Here is a 15,492-nt window from a genome sequence, read left to right on the forward strand (position 1 = left end):
AGGGGACAGGCTCACTCCTGTGGGTGGCTCAGCTCCAGGGGAGGGCTGCCCACAGACCCTTCAGTTGGCACTGCTGAGACCTCAGAGGGGTACAGTGTCCTGGCCCTGTTACCCATACCTAGTCTATGATTCAGCCCATCAGGGGCACGGAGGGCTGGGGCACAATCTAATGGCTCTAAGTCTTTGGTGGCAGCACCACACGGCAGCCCAGGAGCCCACCCAGCCCTGTGGGAGACCACTGTCCAGGGCCAGAGCTGACCCACGTTGCCTACCCCTGCATCTCCCACCCCCAAGGGCTGGCAGACCATGTAGGGTCAGGCGCAGTCCCTGGAGGAGGAGGGGAGGCAATGGGGGCGGTGCCAGAGCCTGGCCCCCAGGTGGCAGGAGTGGGCGGGGCACCTGCCCAGGCTCTGCCCGCTTATGTGCCCGCTCACTCATTCACTTGGTCTTCGCTGTCACTCACCATCACTTGGTCCTTGTCACTTGGCCCTTGCTGGCACCGTCCAAGGTAGGTCTGATCAACCGGCCCCCTGTGCAGAGCAGGAAACCGAGGCCGGGAGGGATTCTGGGACTCGCCCAAATCCCACCAGGCTGACCTGGACCATCCTAACCCCCAGATGCCCCTGCCTGTTGGTCTTATGGCCGAGGGCAGCTGCCCTGCGTGTCCCAGCAGGCCCGACCCCACCAGTGGGGAGAACCCCCTCGGTCTTCGGGAGGGCGGGGCGGGGGCGGGGGCGGAGCGGCCGAAGGGGAGGGGAGCCGCGTCCTGCGCCGTGCGCGCCGCCCGCAGTGCCCGCCGAGCGCCGAGCGCCGTGGCCGGGGGCGTCGCGGGGCGCGCGGGACGGGCAGCCGGCTCCGGCGGCGCTGCGCGCAGGTAGGGCAAGCAGGGCAGGCGGCGGGGGCGGCGGGCAGGGCCGCCGCCCCCGCCCCCGCCGCGGAGAGCCCCCAACCACGTGGCTGTCCCGGCCAGGGGTGGGGATGCTGAACTTGGGGTCTCCGGGAGGGGAGCACCTGCATGCCCCCCATTGACTGCCCCCCCCCCAAGAGGCAGACTCCCCTCCACCGGGGCTCTTATCCCTGGCTCCTGACTGACCCTCCCACGACGACTCCTAGTGCGGCTGTTCTGTCCCCAACCGACCAGGGCTGACCCCCCCCACCCCCACCCCCACAAGAGATCTTCGGGCCAGGAGTCCCCTCCACAGGCTGACGCAGACAGGGCCGCGCTCCTGTCAACCCCTGCCCACCCTCCCAAGGTCCAGGAAGCCTGGCTCTCAGCCTCAGTGATGGGAGCAGGGCCTGGGGCCCAGTGAGGGACTCCCTGGGCCCCTGGAGTGGGCTGAGGTGGGGGAGGAGGCAGGAAGCAACCTGCTCTGCCAGGCTGGTGCACGGCAGAAACTGGGCCAGATGGCTTGTGGAGGGTGCTGGGGGCAGCCCTGGGCCCAAAGAGGCTGCAGCCCCTCCCCAGTCCCAGACCTGCCGTGCAGCCTGGGACCCCAAGGTCCTCAGCACCTCCTCTCTGCAGCCTCTAGGCAGAGATGCAAATTGCAGCCAAATCCTCCTGGCTCTGGGATTAACTTCCTCTGGGTAGGCTTCCCCATGCAAAGCATTAGAAAGGAACTGGAAGGAAGCCAAGCAGGGCCCCACCCCTTACATGATGATGGTCTGGGTCACCCACTCTGCAACCAGGGTGGCAAGTGGGCCTGGGAGTCGGGAGGGCGGGCTTCTGGGAACCCACTTGTGCCGTGTGCCTGGCCCTGCTGTCGCCACAACATTGCCCGTTTCCTTCCCACCCAGGGACCGGGCCGTGGTAAGGCTTTGGTGGGGGTGGGAGGTAAGGGTGTGGAACTGAGTAAAAACTTTTCCCTGCGGCTAATTAGCCCCATGGGGGAGGGGCAGGCACATGGGGCCTCATTTGTGGGGCTTCAGCTCCAGGCCCTGCACCCTGTGGACTGTGTGGGTGCCTATGTGGACCTTGGGAAACCGGTGGTGAGGCCCCTGGGGACCTCCCAAGCCGCAGACTGGGTGTCACTGTACAAGGGTGGGCCTCCCTCCTTCCTTTGGGAGGGGGTGCCCTCAACCAGTGGGTAGGGCACATCTGGGGGTGACCGCCGGCTGGCGGGCCCCCTGGCTGTTGCTTCCTCTCGCGCCCTCCAGCCCCAGGCTGGCCACTTCCGAAGCTCCCGACGCCATGGAGGAGTGGGATGTGCCTCAGATGAAAAAAGAGGTAGAAAGCCTCAAGTACCAGCTGGCTTTCAAGAGGGAGATGTCGTCCAAGACCATCCCTGAGTAAGTCCCCAGGACCCCACGGAGCCCCGCCCACCCAGGGCTGCCGGCTCCCATCTGCATCTCATTTCCCTTCCCCGAGCGTTTTGCATGAGCCAGAACCACACCTCCACAGCCAGCCCTCGCCCTCGGGCACCCGCCTGCTCACCTCCCCCTCTCCACCCTGCCGCACACAGGCTCCTCAAGTGGATCGAGGATGGGATCCCCAAGGACCCGTTCCTGAACCCCGACCTGATGAAGAACAACCCGTGGGTGGAGAAGGGCAAGTGCGCCATCCTGTGAAGCACCCCCGCCCCGACTCTTGCCTCTTTGTAGGGAGAACACCTCGATAAAGGTGTGGCTTTTATAAAGACTCTTTGATGACGTCCGTGCTTTTGTACATTTTCTGATGGAGAAAAAGCAACAGCACAGCATCAAGCCTGGGCCCTGGGGCGTCTGGTGGGGGGGTTCCAGGGCACCCAGCACGGGTCGAGGTGTCCGGCGCAGGCCCGCTACAGCAGGTCCCGGATGTGCAGGCTGCGCCGCACGGCATTGGAGACGCCCTCCTTGAAGCGAAACCAGACGTCACTCCTGCCCACCGCTGTGCCTATGCGCCACTCGGTCGCATCTGTGTCCGGGGCCACATCTCCTGTGGAGGGCGTGTGGTTGCTACTCTGCCTTGCTCCGGCCCCTCTCTCCCTCCCCTCCCTCCCGCCACACACCTGCATTCAGGGCTGGCGCTCTCTTGATGACCACACGACCAAAGAAGTCTCTCTCGGGCTGAAGGAGGCAGGTTGGTCAGGGTCTCAGACTCCCTGCTGTGAGCAGAGGGCCCAGCGGCTGCGGGAGCAGACGCCCACCTCCCCTCCCAGTCTCCCTTCCCTTCAGCCCCTCAGAACCCGCATAGTGGCAGGAGGACACCGTGACCAGATCCAAACTGAGCCAAGTGGAACGCCCTACGCTGAGCAGCAGGGAACCACTGGCAGGCCCCCCAGGGCTGAGCACCAGCCCCATCCCTACCCGCCTGCCCCCCACCCCCACCCCCTGCACCTGTTCCTCCAGGGCCGCTTTCTTCAGGATGCGCTCCAGCCGCTGCTCCTCGTGGCTGAGTGAGGCGGGTGGCTGTGTCCCTTTCTCCCCAGCAACCCCCTGGGGACCCTCCTCTGCCTGCAAAAACAGGTGGCGAAGGCTGACTGCGCAGGGCCACTCCACGGACAAGGTCCCTTCCAACAGCCCTGCCCTCCTAGGCCTGGCTCTGGCCCGAAGCCTGGGCAGGCTTACCTGGTAGCTGTCCCCAGCCCGGGCCAAGGCCTCTGCCCGCCGCATCTTCTCCATTTCAATCTCGTGGGCGATGAGCTGCTTGGCCTGGTAGGTGAGGGGCTTGCGGGCCGGCAGCTCAGGAAAGCGGCAGACCTCCTCCACATTCCTGCTCTCAGAGTTGGCACAGAGATGTACCTGGTCAGCAGAGACAGGCAGGGGCCACCTGCCACACCAGCCCCAGATGCCAGAATGTAAGAGCTGCAGGGTGGGCCCGGTCCTGGCAACACAATGCCTGAGCCCCACAGCAAGAGAAGATTACCTGCCCCAAACCTCAGTTTCCCCGACTACACGTGGGCACAAGAAGGGAACCCCTCCAGGGCCACAGGATGAAGAAATGAGACAAGGCAAGGCCTGGTCTCAAGTCTGGGGCTGAGTGCTTGGAACTGTCACCACTACTGCTTCCCTGTGACTGTGACAGAGGGAGACGTGCGGCTGGTGCCTCACTGGGTAGCAGGGCCCCGGGGACTATCTCGGGATGGGGAAGCCGAGCCCTGGGGAGCTCAAGGGCCCTCTGCGGGACACTGAGGCAGCGAGAGCCTCCGCAGTAAACCTCAGACCCCAGCGCTGTGCCTGACCTGGAACACCACGCCTCACGATCACATCTGGGCAAAGGCTAAGCAGGAACCGAGCCCCTGCCGCTCCCCCACAGACGGCAACACCAACACACGCGTCGCCGAGACCACGCTTTCAGATTCCCGGCCCAGAGACCGCCACAGCACTTGGAGCCCAGCTTCCTGCCCCCGGCACCCCCGCCCCAGGTGCCGCACAGACTCACGGCTCTAGCCTGTAGACATAGTGCCCGTCGGGCATGCGCTCCTGGCGGTAGGTTAGGCTGTAGGCAAGCATGGTTCCCACAAGGCCGGCCAGCTGCTGTTTCTCACGAGTGCTGTACAGCTGTGTGCTCACCTGGGGACAGGGGGCAGGGGCAAGGGCACGGACGCTGAGCACGACGGCCAGGGGCCCTCCCCTGTGGGCAGTCGCAACCCCGCCCTGGCTGAGGCACTCACAGGGCGCAGCTTGGGCGCCAGGATGTCCAAAAGCAGGCAGAGGACATCCAGGACGAGGGCCTGAGGTGCAGCTCGGCTGCGGGTAGCGGGCGTCAGGCCCGACACCAGCGTCTGGATGAGGTTCTGTGTCCTGCTTGTCCGGTTCTGGGCCTGGGGCAGACAGTGAATGGGGCCTGGGTAACCCGGCGTCTCTGGGCCGGCCCCGAGCCCCGGGCTGGGTGCAGGGGCACACCTCCTGCTGGCTGCTGGGGAAGGCGATCCTCGGCACGTGGCTGGAGGCGAAGAGCAGGTGGAAGGCTGCCGGCAGGAAGGGCAGGTAGCGCAGCAACCGGAAGCTCTGGCCGTGGTGGGCGGCCCGGCTCAGCAGGTCGTCAAAGGCCAGCCAGTCGAGCGCCGCGCACACGGCACCCAGGCTGGAGTCCCGAAGCCGCAGGCGCAGGAAGTTGTCAAACAGGCCCTGGGGGTGAGCAGGTGGGTGGGCCCCGAACCCCTCCAGCCGCGGCCCCCAGCCCGCCGTGTAAACACCACCCAACGGGAACCTCCACCTCCCACCGCCCTGCCAAATGCGGGGCCTCGGGACATCTGCAAACACCAGCAAGGGCCCGCCCCAAAACCCCAAAGACAGACCCAAGAAGGCCCAGCCTGCCACCCCGGTGTTCTGACCAAATCCCTGACAGACGCACAAAAGAACCCGACCTCCTCCCTAAAGGAAGTTCCGTCGGTCAGAATCAAGGGCGTAGAAAAAGCCCCACTCTCGTTCCTTGCAAGAGTCGTCTCCTTGGGCTACGGCACGGCCCCTCCCCGTAACGGTTTCCAGATTTACGGATCACCCAATAATCCAAAGCTGCTTAGTCAGGGAGGCAGCTTAGGCCAGGCTTCCCGGGGGTGGGGGGCACCTGTGCCACCCGCCCAAACCGGAACTCCACTCTGCCCGCTCCGCCCCACCCAGATGGATCCCGACCAGCAAATGGAGTGACCCCACCGCGCACCCGGCCCACCTCCCCACCCTGCCAGCCCACACGGGGCGTCCCCTCCTGGCACCAGCTAGTCCCTCCACCCAGGCCTCTGTCCATTTGCTGTCATCTCTGAGAGATCTCCCCGATGCCCCATGTCCACCACCCCTCGCACCTATCCTGTTTCCCTGACACCATCTGAGGTGTCTCCCACCCGCTGTCTGGGGACAGACACGCAGCCAGGTACTGAGCCACTGGGAGCCCCCCAAAACGTCCCAAGAGCATCATTACCTGGACCACCTTCTCATGCTCGCCTGCAGACGCAGCCACGTGCAGGATGTGGTAGAACCGCTGGGAAGTCGCGGTCAAAGGCACCTCGGCAGGACGGGGCCCCAGACCTGTGGGCCCATCGCCAAGCAGGAGCGTGTGCGGGATCAGGGCCAGGTTCTGGCCCCAGCGTTGCCTGCAGAGGGGTGCCGAGGCTGGAACGGAGCCCCGCCTCTTTATCGCTCTCAGTGGCACCTTGCCACCCAAAGCGGCCTGAGGGTCTGCTCTACTGGTCCTTAACGGGATGGCGGGGAGGCCAAGTGCCCCCAGGGCCTGGGCAGCATTCGGTCTCTGCTGGAGGCAGGGCTGGCCGGCCTGCTTACCTCTGCGCCCGGGGCAGCTGGAAGACCTCCTGCCACACGGAGAAGAGCCCCTTGCGCTGGTCCTTGAGACCCACGCGAGTGGTCTGCACGACCTGCACGCTCAGCTGCCGCCGGCCCCGCCCGTGCAGGAACTGGACACAGGGTGTGCGGGGCAGTGAGAGGCGGCTGAGCCCTGCCTCCCCCGGCCGCAGCCCCTGCCCCACCTGCCCACCTGCCCACCTGCCCACCTGCAGGGTGTTGACGCAGGCGCGGATGTCGTTGTCCGTCTTCTCGCAGAGAGCCGCCAGCGCACCCGGGTCGGCCTGCATGCCCCGCCGCAGGGAGATCTGCAGGGAGGCGGGAGGGTGGGCGCTCTCCCCCCCCCAGAAACCCACCCCAAGGCCACCTCTTCCCGAGAACACAGGTGAACGCAGGGGAACAACAGCTACAGACTCTGGGGCCCGGCCTCGCTCTGTGCTCGAACCATCTACTGCCAGAGGGCAAACTGGTCCAGTCACCCCCATGCCCAGGGGTCAGCTAGGGGATGGGGCCTGGAAGCGAGAGGGGACCAGGACAGGCGCGGCGTCCCCCCACCCCATAGCTGGCCACATGGCCCCCCGGTTGCGTATTCCCCACCACAGCCCTCACCCACCTCTTGTAGCCGCTGCACGAGCCTGGAAGACAGTGTGGGCGGAAAGTGGAGAAGAAAGGCCTGCTGCCTCAGCTGCCGCAAGGAGGGCACAAACCTGTAGGGGGCAGACACGGGCACACACCCGCCCCCAAGGGCAAAGGCGGCGGCTTGGGGGGGGGTGGGGTGGGGGTGGGGGTGCGGCACCCTCCCAGGGGCCCTCTGCTCTCCCCCACTCACTGGTCATTGCAAATGCAGATGACGGGCCTCATCAGGAGTCCCCCCTCAGCCCGGCGTCGCCGTCCCCCACTTGCGGGAACAGCCGGACCCCCAGACTCTGCTTCTTGCGGGCCCTTGCGATCCAGGATGCTCAGAAGAACGTTGACAGCGGCCTGGGGTATGGGCGGAGGACACGGTGAGCCCTAGCCCGTCGCCGGCCCACCTGCCCACCCACTGGGGCGCCCAGGAGGCCCACCACAGGGGCCCCGTCGATCTCATCGATGACCAGACAGTTGGGTTTCCCGCCAGCACCCAGCACCGACTCCATCTGCGTGGCCGCCTCGATGCACGTGCGGAAGGCCTCAGGGCTGCGGTCGTCACTGGAACCAGTGAGGCCAGAGGTGGGGCCATCAGGGGAGCGATCGGGGTCCCTGGCAGCACAGGCTCCCAGGACTGGGCCACCAGGCCTACAGCTAGAGGCTACCCTGTGACAGGACCACCCCGCGTCCCAGCGAGTCCAGCCAAAGCACGAACTCCACCGCCCAAGACCCCGGGACCAAGCCCCACCTCTGGCCCACCACGGTTTCGGGGGAGTCAGAACAGACCGGAGGCCTGGCACGTACCTCGCATTCAACTCCACCACGCAGTAACCAGCTTGCCGCGCAATCACGTGAGCCAGGGTGGTCTTGCCCAGCCCCGGGGGGCCACACAGCAGCGCCACCTGCGGCGGAGACAGGCCGGATGAAGACAGGCTACCACCCGTACCGCCGCGGAGCCCCCGCCCCGCCCCCGAGGCTGAAACTCCCGTCCCGTGAGGCTCACTCCTAAGGGATGTGCCCCAAGCCCACCGTGGCGAGCACACAAGCACAGACCACACTCAGCGCGCTTGGCTTCCCGCCTACCGCTTCAGAGTCGGAGACGACGCCGCCCGAGACCAGCAGTGAGGAGATCGGACAGGGACACAGACCCTGCTAGTGCAACTGACCCCCAGAAACCACCCGCCGTCACCGTGAGCGTCCTGGAAAGGTAGGCGGTCCTCCGAAAGGCAGACTTCGACCGGGTCTTTAAAGCACGCTCAAATTCCAACTCACGGCGCCGACGTTCCGTGCCAACAGCCTGGCGCTATGACGCCCTCAGCCACGGAGACAGAGGCCCCCAGAGGCCGCACGCGCGCTGGCCACCCGAGAGCACAGCCCCCGGGCTCAGACACGTGTGTGGCACGGCCAGGTGGGGCTCACCTTCTGCCGGGGCCGCCGGCTCGGGTCCAGGTCAGCCTCCAGCATGTCCTCTAGCACCTGCTCGTGGCTTTTCCATTTGCCGGAGGTCGTGGCCTCCTTGCCACCGCGGGCCAGCTCCAGACCGGGTCTGGGCCTCCTCGCAGGCCTCTCTCGGCCGAACACCACCAGGTCCCACAGCTTCAGCCACTTGAGGAGGCAGCGGTTAGTGAACTGCGGGACGGGAAGCGTGGCCTGGAGGAACCGCCAGCGCCAAGGACTCCCCGTGCCCGCCCTTCACGTCAGCCTGCGGTCCCAAGCCCCGAGAGACACACGGGAAAGTGGAAGCTAAGGAACAGGTCACCCTGCCGGTGAGTGACAGAGCGAGGCACACACCAGGACCTCCATCCCTACCACCTAACTCCCTCAGGAGACCCCACTGTCCCGTGTGTTCCAGCATCAGCTGCTGGGACAGTGGGGAAGGAAACAGGCTGCAGGCAGGGGGAGCCCTGGACCCCCAGCCCAGGTCGCAGGGGACTTCCAGAACACCAGCCCCATGCTGGCCTCAGCTTCCCCACATACAGCTCCAAAGCGCAAATCCAAACCCTCTCCGCCCTCCCAAGGTCCTTCAAGCTGACAAGAGCAACTCTGGGGCCACAAAGAAATCAGTCACGCTTGAACGGGAACAAGAGAGCGAGGTCTCACGTCATCGCTAAGAAGCTCCGTGTAGCACCGGGGTGCGAACTCATCCACCCAGAGGCAGTGCTGGGAGTCGTCTTGGCTGTCAGCCAGCTCTTCCTCAGGGGCCCCCGAAGTCTGGACCTCCTCTCCCACCTCCTCAGAGCTGAGGCTGGAGAACATCATGCCCTGAGCTGCCGGGCGAGTAGAGGGACTGCACACCCCCCGCCGACTACAGGCTGGAGATCAGCAGTCCAAGAGCCGGTAAGGGTCCCAGGGCTGGAAGGGCCCACCGTGTCACCTGCGAAGCGTGTCTGAGAGCTGACGGGCCTCCTCAAGCAGTTGCTGCCTCCGCTGTGCAAACAGCAGAGACGGGATCAGCATGTCTCCAGCATGCAGTCACCCCAGAGCTACCCTTCTCCCGACAAATCCCACCTCACTGTCGACCTGCTCCTTCAGGGACGCGAAGGACACACCCAACAGGTCCAGCTGGCCACGGCCTCGCCACCAGATATCAAGGAAAGGGTTCTGCAGGGAAACGAGGACACCATTTGTCATCTCTCAGAACACAACCACCCACAGACCCTCTCTCGTCAGTGCTCAAGGACCCAGGTGGCGTTTTCGACTAACAACAGACCGACGCAAGAACAAACCGCATCTCCAAACAAAAATCCTAAAGAGAAAATGCACTGGGATGGAGATAGCTTTAAAGAAAAAAGGTAAAGGTTAAAACATCAGAGAAAGGGAAAAGAGACACCACAGGAAGGGGACAGTGAAACAGGCGCTCACAGGTGGATAACTGCAGGTCACATGAACTTCCTGAGGGGTCCCCAGGGTCTGAGGGTTGATATGATGTCTAGGACCCTTTCCTGGACAGCACCCGAGCCCGCCAACCCTGCAGGAAGGCTGTTGCCAGCCTCTCACCCCCACTTGTGGCCACACAACACTCACCTGCACCCCTGTGCCCACGGGGTCACCCCGCAGCACCAGAAAAGCCCGGCAGCCACCAGTGGAGGTCACACTGACATAGTCCTCCAGGACAGGGGGCCGCCTCAGGACAGGATTTCGAGCTGCTGGAGAGGCCTGAAGGGGACCCACATCAGCACCAGCATCCAAGGGCCTAGGAAGGGACAGATGCTGACCTGGGGACACTCACCTCCTGTGACCACGGCAGGAGAAACTCAGATCCACTCTTGACTATACATTCCTCCCCCACACACTCAGCCCCAAGCCTCCCAAAACCTGGGACCCTCCCAAAATCCCTGGGGCATCTGTGCCCCGAGCCACACACCCTTTGCCCCACAGTTCAGGGGGGATCTCCGGACTCGGTGGGGGGGTGATGTGCCCAGCAGGCGAGTCAGGAAGGGGCAGCTCTTCCATTTGCTCAGGTCTGAAGTTCAGCTTCTTCACGACTTCCAGCCTGAGCCGTTTGACCCTGGGGGCTGGGGAGAAAGTCGAAAGTTTCAGAAGCTCTTGCCAAGCCTCACACCCCACCCTTATGCCTTGGGGCTCTGAGGACATACTGGGGGGCAAGGCCCCGTCCCTGGGGTCATGATCGGCCAGCTGCCTCTTCCTGGCACTGCCTTTGTGGTTCCCTGGAGGTCCGCCTGGAGAGCAATGAGTGGCAGCGTCCCCTCCAGCAACGGCCTCCTCGAATGTCAGCCGGGACCGACACACTGCGGGCCAGGGACCCCTGGAGGGCGACGGGGTGGCTGTCCCTGCCGGGAGAGAAGGTTGACAGCAGCGGCGCCAGGTCAGCCTGTACAGGCAACAGCTCCCGCGGCCTGGGGCGCTGGAGGGCCCTTCTCGCTCCGATACGCCCCCGCCTGAGCTCGCTCCAGCCTCCGGGTCCCCCGCCGCCTCCCCTCCTCCGACCAGCCCTCCAGGACTAGGGGGACGAGGCCGAGGCGGGGCCCACGCCCACCTTCCAGTTCGGCCAACACCTCGAGCTCGGCCGCAAACTGGCTGTAGAAGTCGTCCTGGCCGCCCCCCAGCTCGCGCTCGGGGTCTCCCATGGCGCCCGCTCACGCTGCACCAACCCGCCGCTCCGAACCTCCCGCGCGGCCGCCGGTGCTGCGCGCCGTTCCCGCCCCTCGCGTCCCGGCGCGGCCAATCAATGGCCGGCGTGCCCGGCGGCTCTCGCCATTGGCCACCGGGAGGAGCGGGGCGGAGGCGGGGCTGCGCGCGCAGGCCGGGCGGGGCCGAGCCAGCGCCGTGGCCTCGGGCGCTCACCATTGGCCGGCACGCCCGCCCGTCTGCGACGAGGGCGGGGAGAGCGCCGGGCTGAGCAGACGCGCCGGAGTCGAAGCGGAGGTCCTGGGCGCTCACCATTGGCCCGCACGGCCGCCCGTCCGGGGCGTGCGCGGGACGTGGGCGGGGCGTGGGCAGGGCTGCGCGCTCCGGTAGGTCCCGTGAGGCGCGGCTGCGGGGTCGCTGGGCCGCCAGGTGCGGGGACGTGGTGCTGGAGCCGGCGCCCGGCAGCTGCCTCGCGGGCCGGGGCGGCGCGGCTAAGCTGCAGGTCGGTCCGATGTAGGGGCGGGGCAGGCTGCGGGAAGGGCTCCCAGAACCCGTAGGCCGGTGCCCATCAGACGCGGGGGTCGGGGGCTGCCGGGGAGGATTGTATCTGCTTCGGGGCGGGGGATGAGGGCGGAGATGGCCGCCCTCGCTGGGCGCCACGGCCGCCGGGGGCGGGGGGTAGGGGGGGGCCCGGCAGCTCCTCTCTTGGCCCCTCCCCTCTCGGCAGGCGGCTCCTGTCGCGCGTTGGAGGACTGCCCCGGAGGGGTCCGCGGGGGTGGGCTGAGGCGCGAGACTGCTTCTTCCGGGCTCTGCGTTTGGGTCGGACAACCCCACAGTCAGAGCTGAGAAGTGAGAGTAGAAAGGGATCTAGTGCGTGCGGACGCCGCGTCGGTAGCTTGACGCCGGGGACCCTGGAGAACAGGGATGTACACGCCAATTGCGCAGGACGCTGACGTGCGCTGTACTTCCCGTGGACCCCCGTGCGTTGCAGGCGCCAGCATGGAAGCAGGCCCAGTGGAGAGCCTGTCGGTGGTGTACCAGAGCCAGGATTTCCTGGTGGTGAACAAGCACTGGGACCTGCGCATCGACAGTAGGATGTGGCGTGAGACCCCCACCCTCCAGAAGCAGCTGCGCCTCCGCTTCCCGGAGTTAGCGGACCCTGACACCTACTATGGGTTCAGGTGTGCAGAGGCCAGGCACTGGTGGCCCCCAGCGGCCTCTGCGGGAGGGAAGTGGCCACCCCGAGTCTAGCCACCCCTGATCCGCTGCCCCATGCCAGGTTCTGCCACCAGTTGGACTTCTCCACCAGCGGGGCCCTCTGTGTGGCCTTGAACAAGGCTGCAGCGGGCAGCGCTTACAAGTGCTTCAAGGAGCGCCGTGTCACCAAGGCTTACTTGGCTCTGGTAAGGCCTGACCAGTCGCCGAGGCAGGGGGTTCCCCAGAAGTGGTGGGTGGCCCCGAGGGCAGCTCGTGACCCTCTGCCTGGCAGGTACGGGGACACGTCCAGGAGAGCCGGATGACCATCAACTATGCCATCGGCAGGAACAGCACAGAGGGTCGGGCTCACACCATGTGCATCGAGGGTACACAGGGTACGCGGGCCAGGGGAGTGGGGTCTGTCAGGGGGACATCCCTGGGGACCAGTGGGAGGGGGAGGGTCATCCAGTGAGAAGCCTGAGCGGGCAGGGCCCGGGGAGACAGGTGAGCTGGGCTGCAGTGGATCGGGCCCTAGGCTGGTCCAGCCAACTTCACGCCCTGTTCTCCTCTTCACAGGCTGTGAGAACCCAAAGCCAAGTGTCACCGAGCTGGTGGTCTTGGAACATGGGCTGTACGCGGGCGACCCCGTCTCCAAAGTGCTGTTGCAGCCCCTCACGGGTACGTCTGGGGGCGGGGACCAGGAAGCCGTCCAGGCCCCTTTGCTGTCTGTTAACGACGTCCCTCGCGCCCCTGGCGTGGCCGATGCCTGGCACCCACGTTTCTTCACACGAGGTGCTGCAGTGTCCCTTCTGTTACGCGTGAGATGAAACGGTGGCACAGGGGCAGAGTGGCCTGCCTGGGGCCGTTCCGCTATCTCAGCCCCACACGGGGTCTTGCTCCTGGACGTGAGGGCCTCTGGAAGGCCGGCAGGAGTTCTCCAGCGTGCCTGGCCCTGACCCCCCCGGCAGCGACTCTTGGAGTCGACCGCTTCTCTAAATCCCGATGTTCTCGTTTGTACCAGGAAACAGAGAGGTCTGCCATTTTCAGGGGTTTCGTGGGGCTTCCAGACAGCGACAGGACAGGGCTGGGGCGATGTGGGGGGAGGGGAGGGGAGGGGCACGGGATGCCCTCCCCACCCTACCTGTTCCCTCGGCACCCCCACAGGCCGGACGCACCAACTGCGCGTGCACTGCAGCGCCCTCAGTCACCCCGTCGTGGGGGACCTGACCTACGGGCAGGCGTCAGGCCGGGAAGACCAGCCCTTCCGCATGATGCTGCACGCGTTTTACCTGCGCATCCCCACCCACACCGAGTGTGTGGAGGCCTGCACGCCAGATCCCTTCGTGCCCACGCTCGATGCCTGCTGGAGCCCCCGCACCCTGGTGCGGTCACTGGACCAGCTCGTCCAGGTCCTGAGGGCTGCTCCCGACCCTGAGCCTGCGGAAGGGAGCCCCGGACCTTGCCGCACTCCCACACCCTCCACCAGGCCCCCCGAGACAGAGGCACAGCGGGCGTCGTGCCTGCAGTGGCTGTCAGAGTGGACACTGGAGCCTGACAACTAAGGGCACCACGGTGGGTGGGAGCGCCAGCTGGGACCACTAGGGGTGGGGGCTTCAGGGGAGAACCCTAGGCCCGTCCCAAGTCGGGGGTGTCCCTGTGTGCGGCGCCCCTGCGGACAGGGACGGAATCCCCTGGCTGTGGCAGCTAGACCTGGAGAGGGGCCGCAAGGCCAGCAGGGGGAGCCAGGCCGCCACGATTCTGGAGGATGAGGCCTTCCTCCGAGCCCCCTCTCCCCCAGGGGAAACCAAGGCCTGCCTTCCTGGCTCCAAAGCTTCATCCCTCGCGGCTTGTTTTTGTAAATTTGCTCAAGGTCTCCCTGCAAGAGGCAGAGGCAAGAGCTGAGCCAGCCTCGAGTTGGGTCCCTCCGGGGCCCCCAGCCGGGCCTCAGAGCACCTGGTCCTCACCGTTCTCAGAGGTCCTGTGTTGGTCAGCCTAGCCGGGCTGGGCCTCCTCTCTTGCAGACCCTGACCCATCCTGCCCGTGATACTGCCTTGTGCCTTCGCTTCTACCAGACTCTGCCCGTGGGCCCCCTCCTACCCAGATGGCTTGTGGGGAGGGTCTGAGCCACGCCCCTCGACCCTCTCACAATGCCTAGGCAGCCAGCAGTCCCGGATTTGGGCTTGGGAGTGGGGACGACCAGCCCCCATCCCCGGTAACAGCCCCGTCAGCCTACTTGCAGCTGAGCGTCAGGGACTCAATAAATACTCAGTGACTGACCCCGTGAGCAATCGTGAATCTGTCCGACGTGGGGGACTTGGGGGTCCCGGATCCCTGCCCTCTTCCCTGCATAGGGCAGACCTCTGCCCTAGGCCCCCCCAGCAGGACCCAGGATGGACCTCATGGTCCCGGCCGCTGACCTGTCCTCCCCCACCGTGCAGTGAGCACCCCACAGCCCTAGTGTGAGGGCCGGGCTCTGGGTAGAGGACCGAAACTGGGTCAGTCCTGTTCCTGGAGATCCCCATTTCTGGCCAAAAACATTGCAGCATCCATCTGTTCTCACCGGTTCTTCCTAGAGCTGTGGTCTCCACGTCTGCCTTAGGGCCCTTCACCGTCTCAGAGGGCCAGCCAGTCTCCAGGGTCGGGGAGAGCAGGAGGCAGGTGTGACCAGCCGCAGGACACTTGTCTGGACACACTGGCCTGGGGGGGCCCAAGGGCTGGGCCTACAGAGCCAACAACAGAGAAGTCAGAGGGCTGGGTATACCTCGTAGTCCCCAAGGTAGGAAGGCATGAGGCTAAGGCACACAGGAGTAGGCACCGTCCTGGGGAACATTCTCCGTGTGCTGCTGCTCCCCGTAAAAGATCTCCTTGGTGCCTTGAATCCCCCCGGGATCCAGAAAGCCACCCACAGGCCAGGTCTGGACCTTGCTTCCTACGGGTAGGCTGGGAGGTTGTCTCTCACCACCCTGTGGGCCTCTAGGCTGAGACTGCAGAGGCCAGACACGGGCGCACACGGCCCGTCTGTGCCCCCCCCCCCCCGCCCCGGCCATGGGTGGGCAGAGCTGGAGGGTGTGGGGATCGTGCAGGTGCCTCTGGGCAAGGGGGAAAAGGAGAGCTTCCTTAGCAAGAGTGGCAGGACAGGCACTGCTGGTGGGGCCAGAGCATGGGCAGGTCCCCACTGGGGAGCTGCGTGTGCTGGTGGGGCCCCGCCCCCAGCCCCCAGCCATGCGGAAGGGCAGCTGGACTTCGGTGAGGCCTGTCCACAGCAGGGGAGGGGGGAGCTGTCTTCAGCCGGTCCCTCTAGCTGTTGGCGCCTTAGGCCCTGGGTCAACACGCCTGCTTGGCGGTGAGGCTGGCTCTCTGGGCACGTGT

At 65.8% G+C, this 15,492-nt stretch overlaps 3 protein-coding genes across 5 annotated transcripts; 2 read left to right on the forward strand and 1 right to left on the reverse strand.

Annotated features, from left to right (window-relative positions):
- Positions 1-458: 458 nt before the first annotated feature.
- On the forward strand, positions 459-2,583 carry GNG13 (G protein subunit gamma 13). Of its 2 annotated transcripts, none has more exons than XM_007093666.3 (3): positions 459-508; positions 2,155-2,286; positions 2,460-2,583. In XM_007093666.3, the coding sequence occupies exons 2-3, from the start codon at positions 2,189-2,191 to the stop codon at positions 2,563-2,565; spliced, it is 204 nt and encodes a 67-aa protein (XP_007093728.1). In that variant the 5' UTR covers positions 459-508; positions 2,155-2,188; the 3' UTR covers positions 2,566-2,583. The 2 variants fall into 2 exon arrangements, with proteins under 2 accessions (XP_007093728.1, XP_042828069.1); XM_042972135.1 differs by lacking the exon at positions 459-508 and adding an exon at positions 833-874.
- Positions 2,584-2,620: 37 nt separating this feature from the next.
- On the reverse strand, positions 2,621-10,961 carry CHTF18 (chromosome transmission fidelity factor 18). Of its 2 annotated transcripts, XM_042972133.1 has the most exons (22): positions 10,835-10,961; positions 10,434-10,628; positions 10,202-10,352; positions 9,862-10,030; positions 9,346-9,438; positions 9,212-9,264; positions 8,938-9,082; positions 8,257-8,466; positions 7,642-7,739; positions 7,275-7,398; positions 7,040-7,191; positions 6,824-6,917; positions 6,420-6,518; positions 6,193-6,323; positions 5,834-6,005; positions 4,822-5,046; positions 4,590-4,739; positions 4,358-4,488; positions 3,544-3,688; positions 3,313-3,429; positions 2,985-3,042; positions 2,621-2,911 (listed from the first exon to the last, which is right to left on the reverse strand). In XM_042972133.1, the coding sequence occupies exons 1-22, from the start codon at positions 10,923-10,925 to the stop codon at positions 2,775-2,777; spliced, it is 2,940 nt and encodes a 979-aa protein (XP_042828067.1). In that variant the 5' UTR covers positions 10,926-10,961; the 3' UTR covers positions 2,621-2,774. The 2 variants fall into 2 exon arrangements, with proteins under 2 accessions (XP_042828067.1, XP_042828068.1); XM_042972134.1 differs by lacking the exon at positions 2,621-2,911 and having other exon boundaries at positions 2,984-3,042; positions 3,544-3,717.
- A 256-nt stretch (positions 10,962-11,217) lies between these two features.
- RPUSD1 (RNA pseudouridine synthase domain containing 1) lies at positions 11,218-14,399 on the forward strand. The gene is made up of 6 exons (XM_042971385.1): positions 11,218-11,428; positions 11,918-12,107; positions 12,206-12,329; positions 12,416-12,518; positions 12,700-12,801; positions 13,288-14,399. Exons 2-6 carry the CDS (start codon positions 11,926-11,928, stop codon positions 13,683-13,685), a joined length of 909 nt encoding a protein of 302 aa, XP_042827319.1. The 5' UTR covers positions 11,218-11,428; positions 11,918-11,925; the 3' UTR covers positions 13,686-14,399.
- The last annotated feature ends 1,093 nt before the right edge of the window (positions 14,400-15,492 follow it).

This window comes from Panthera tigris, chromosome E3 (assembly GCF_018350195.1).
Source record: "Panthera tigris isolate Pti1 chromosome E3, P.tigris_Pti1_mat1.1, whole genome shotgun sequence".
NCBI lineage: Eukaryota > Metazoa > Chordata > Mammalia > Carnivora > Felidae > Panthera > Panthera tigris.

What these genes read in the sequence shown, in the direction of transcription:
- RPUSD1 (XM_042971385.1), top strand. Translation starts at nt 11,926, where the DNA reads ATGGAAGCAGGCCCAGTGGAGAGCCTGTCGGTGGTGTACCAGAGCCAG. An exon ending in GACACCTACTATGGGTTCAG is followed by an intron (nt 12,108 to 12,205) that starts GTGTGCAGAGGC and finishes GCCCCATGCCAG; the next exon opens with GTTCTGCCACCAGTTGGACT. An exon ending in GCTGTTGCAGCCCCTCACGG is followed by an intron (nt 12,802 to 13,287) that starts GTACGTCTGGGG and finishes GCACCCCCACAG; the next exon opens with GCCGGACGCACCAACTGCGC.
- CHTF18 (XM_042972133.1), bottom strand. Translation starts at nt 10,925, where the DNA reads ATGGGAGACCCCGAGCGCGAGCTGGGGGGCGGCCAGGACGACTTCTAC. An exon ending in CCTGCGTCAACACCCTGCAG is followed by an intron (nt 6,324 to 6,419) that starts GTGGGCAGGTGG and finishes CCCTGTGTCCAG; the next exon opens with TTCCTGCACGGGCGGGGCCG. An exon ending in GGGCTGGGGACAGCTACCAG is followed by an intron (nt 3,430 to 3,543) that starts GTAAGCCTGCCC and finishes CTGTTTTTGCAG; the next exon opens with GCAGAGGAGGGTCCCCAGGG.
- GNG13 (XM_007093666.3), top strand. Translation starts at nt 2,189, where the DNA reads ATGGAGGAGTGGGATGTGCCTCAGATGAAAAAAGAGGTAGAAAGCCTC. An exon ending in TCGTCCAAGACCATCCCTGA is followed by an intron (nt 2,287 to 2,459) that starts GTAAGTCCCCAG and finishes TGCCGCACACAG; the next exon opens with GCTCCTCAAGTGGATCGAGG.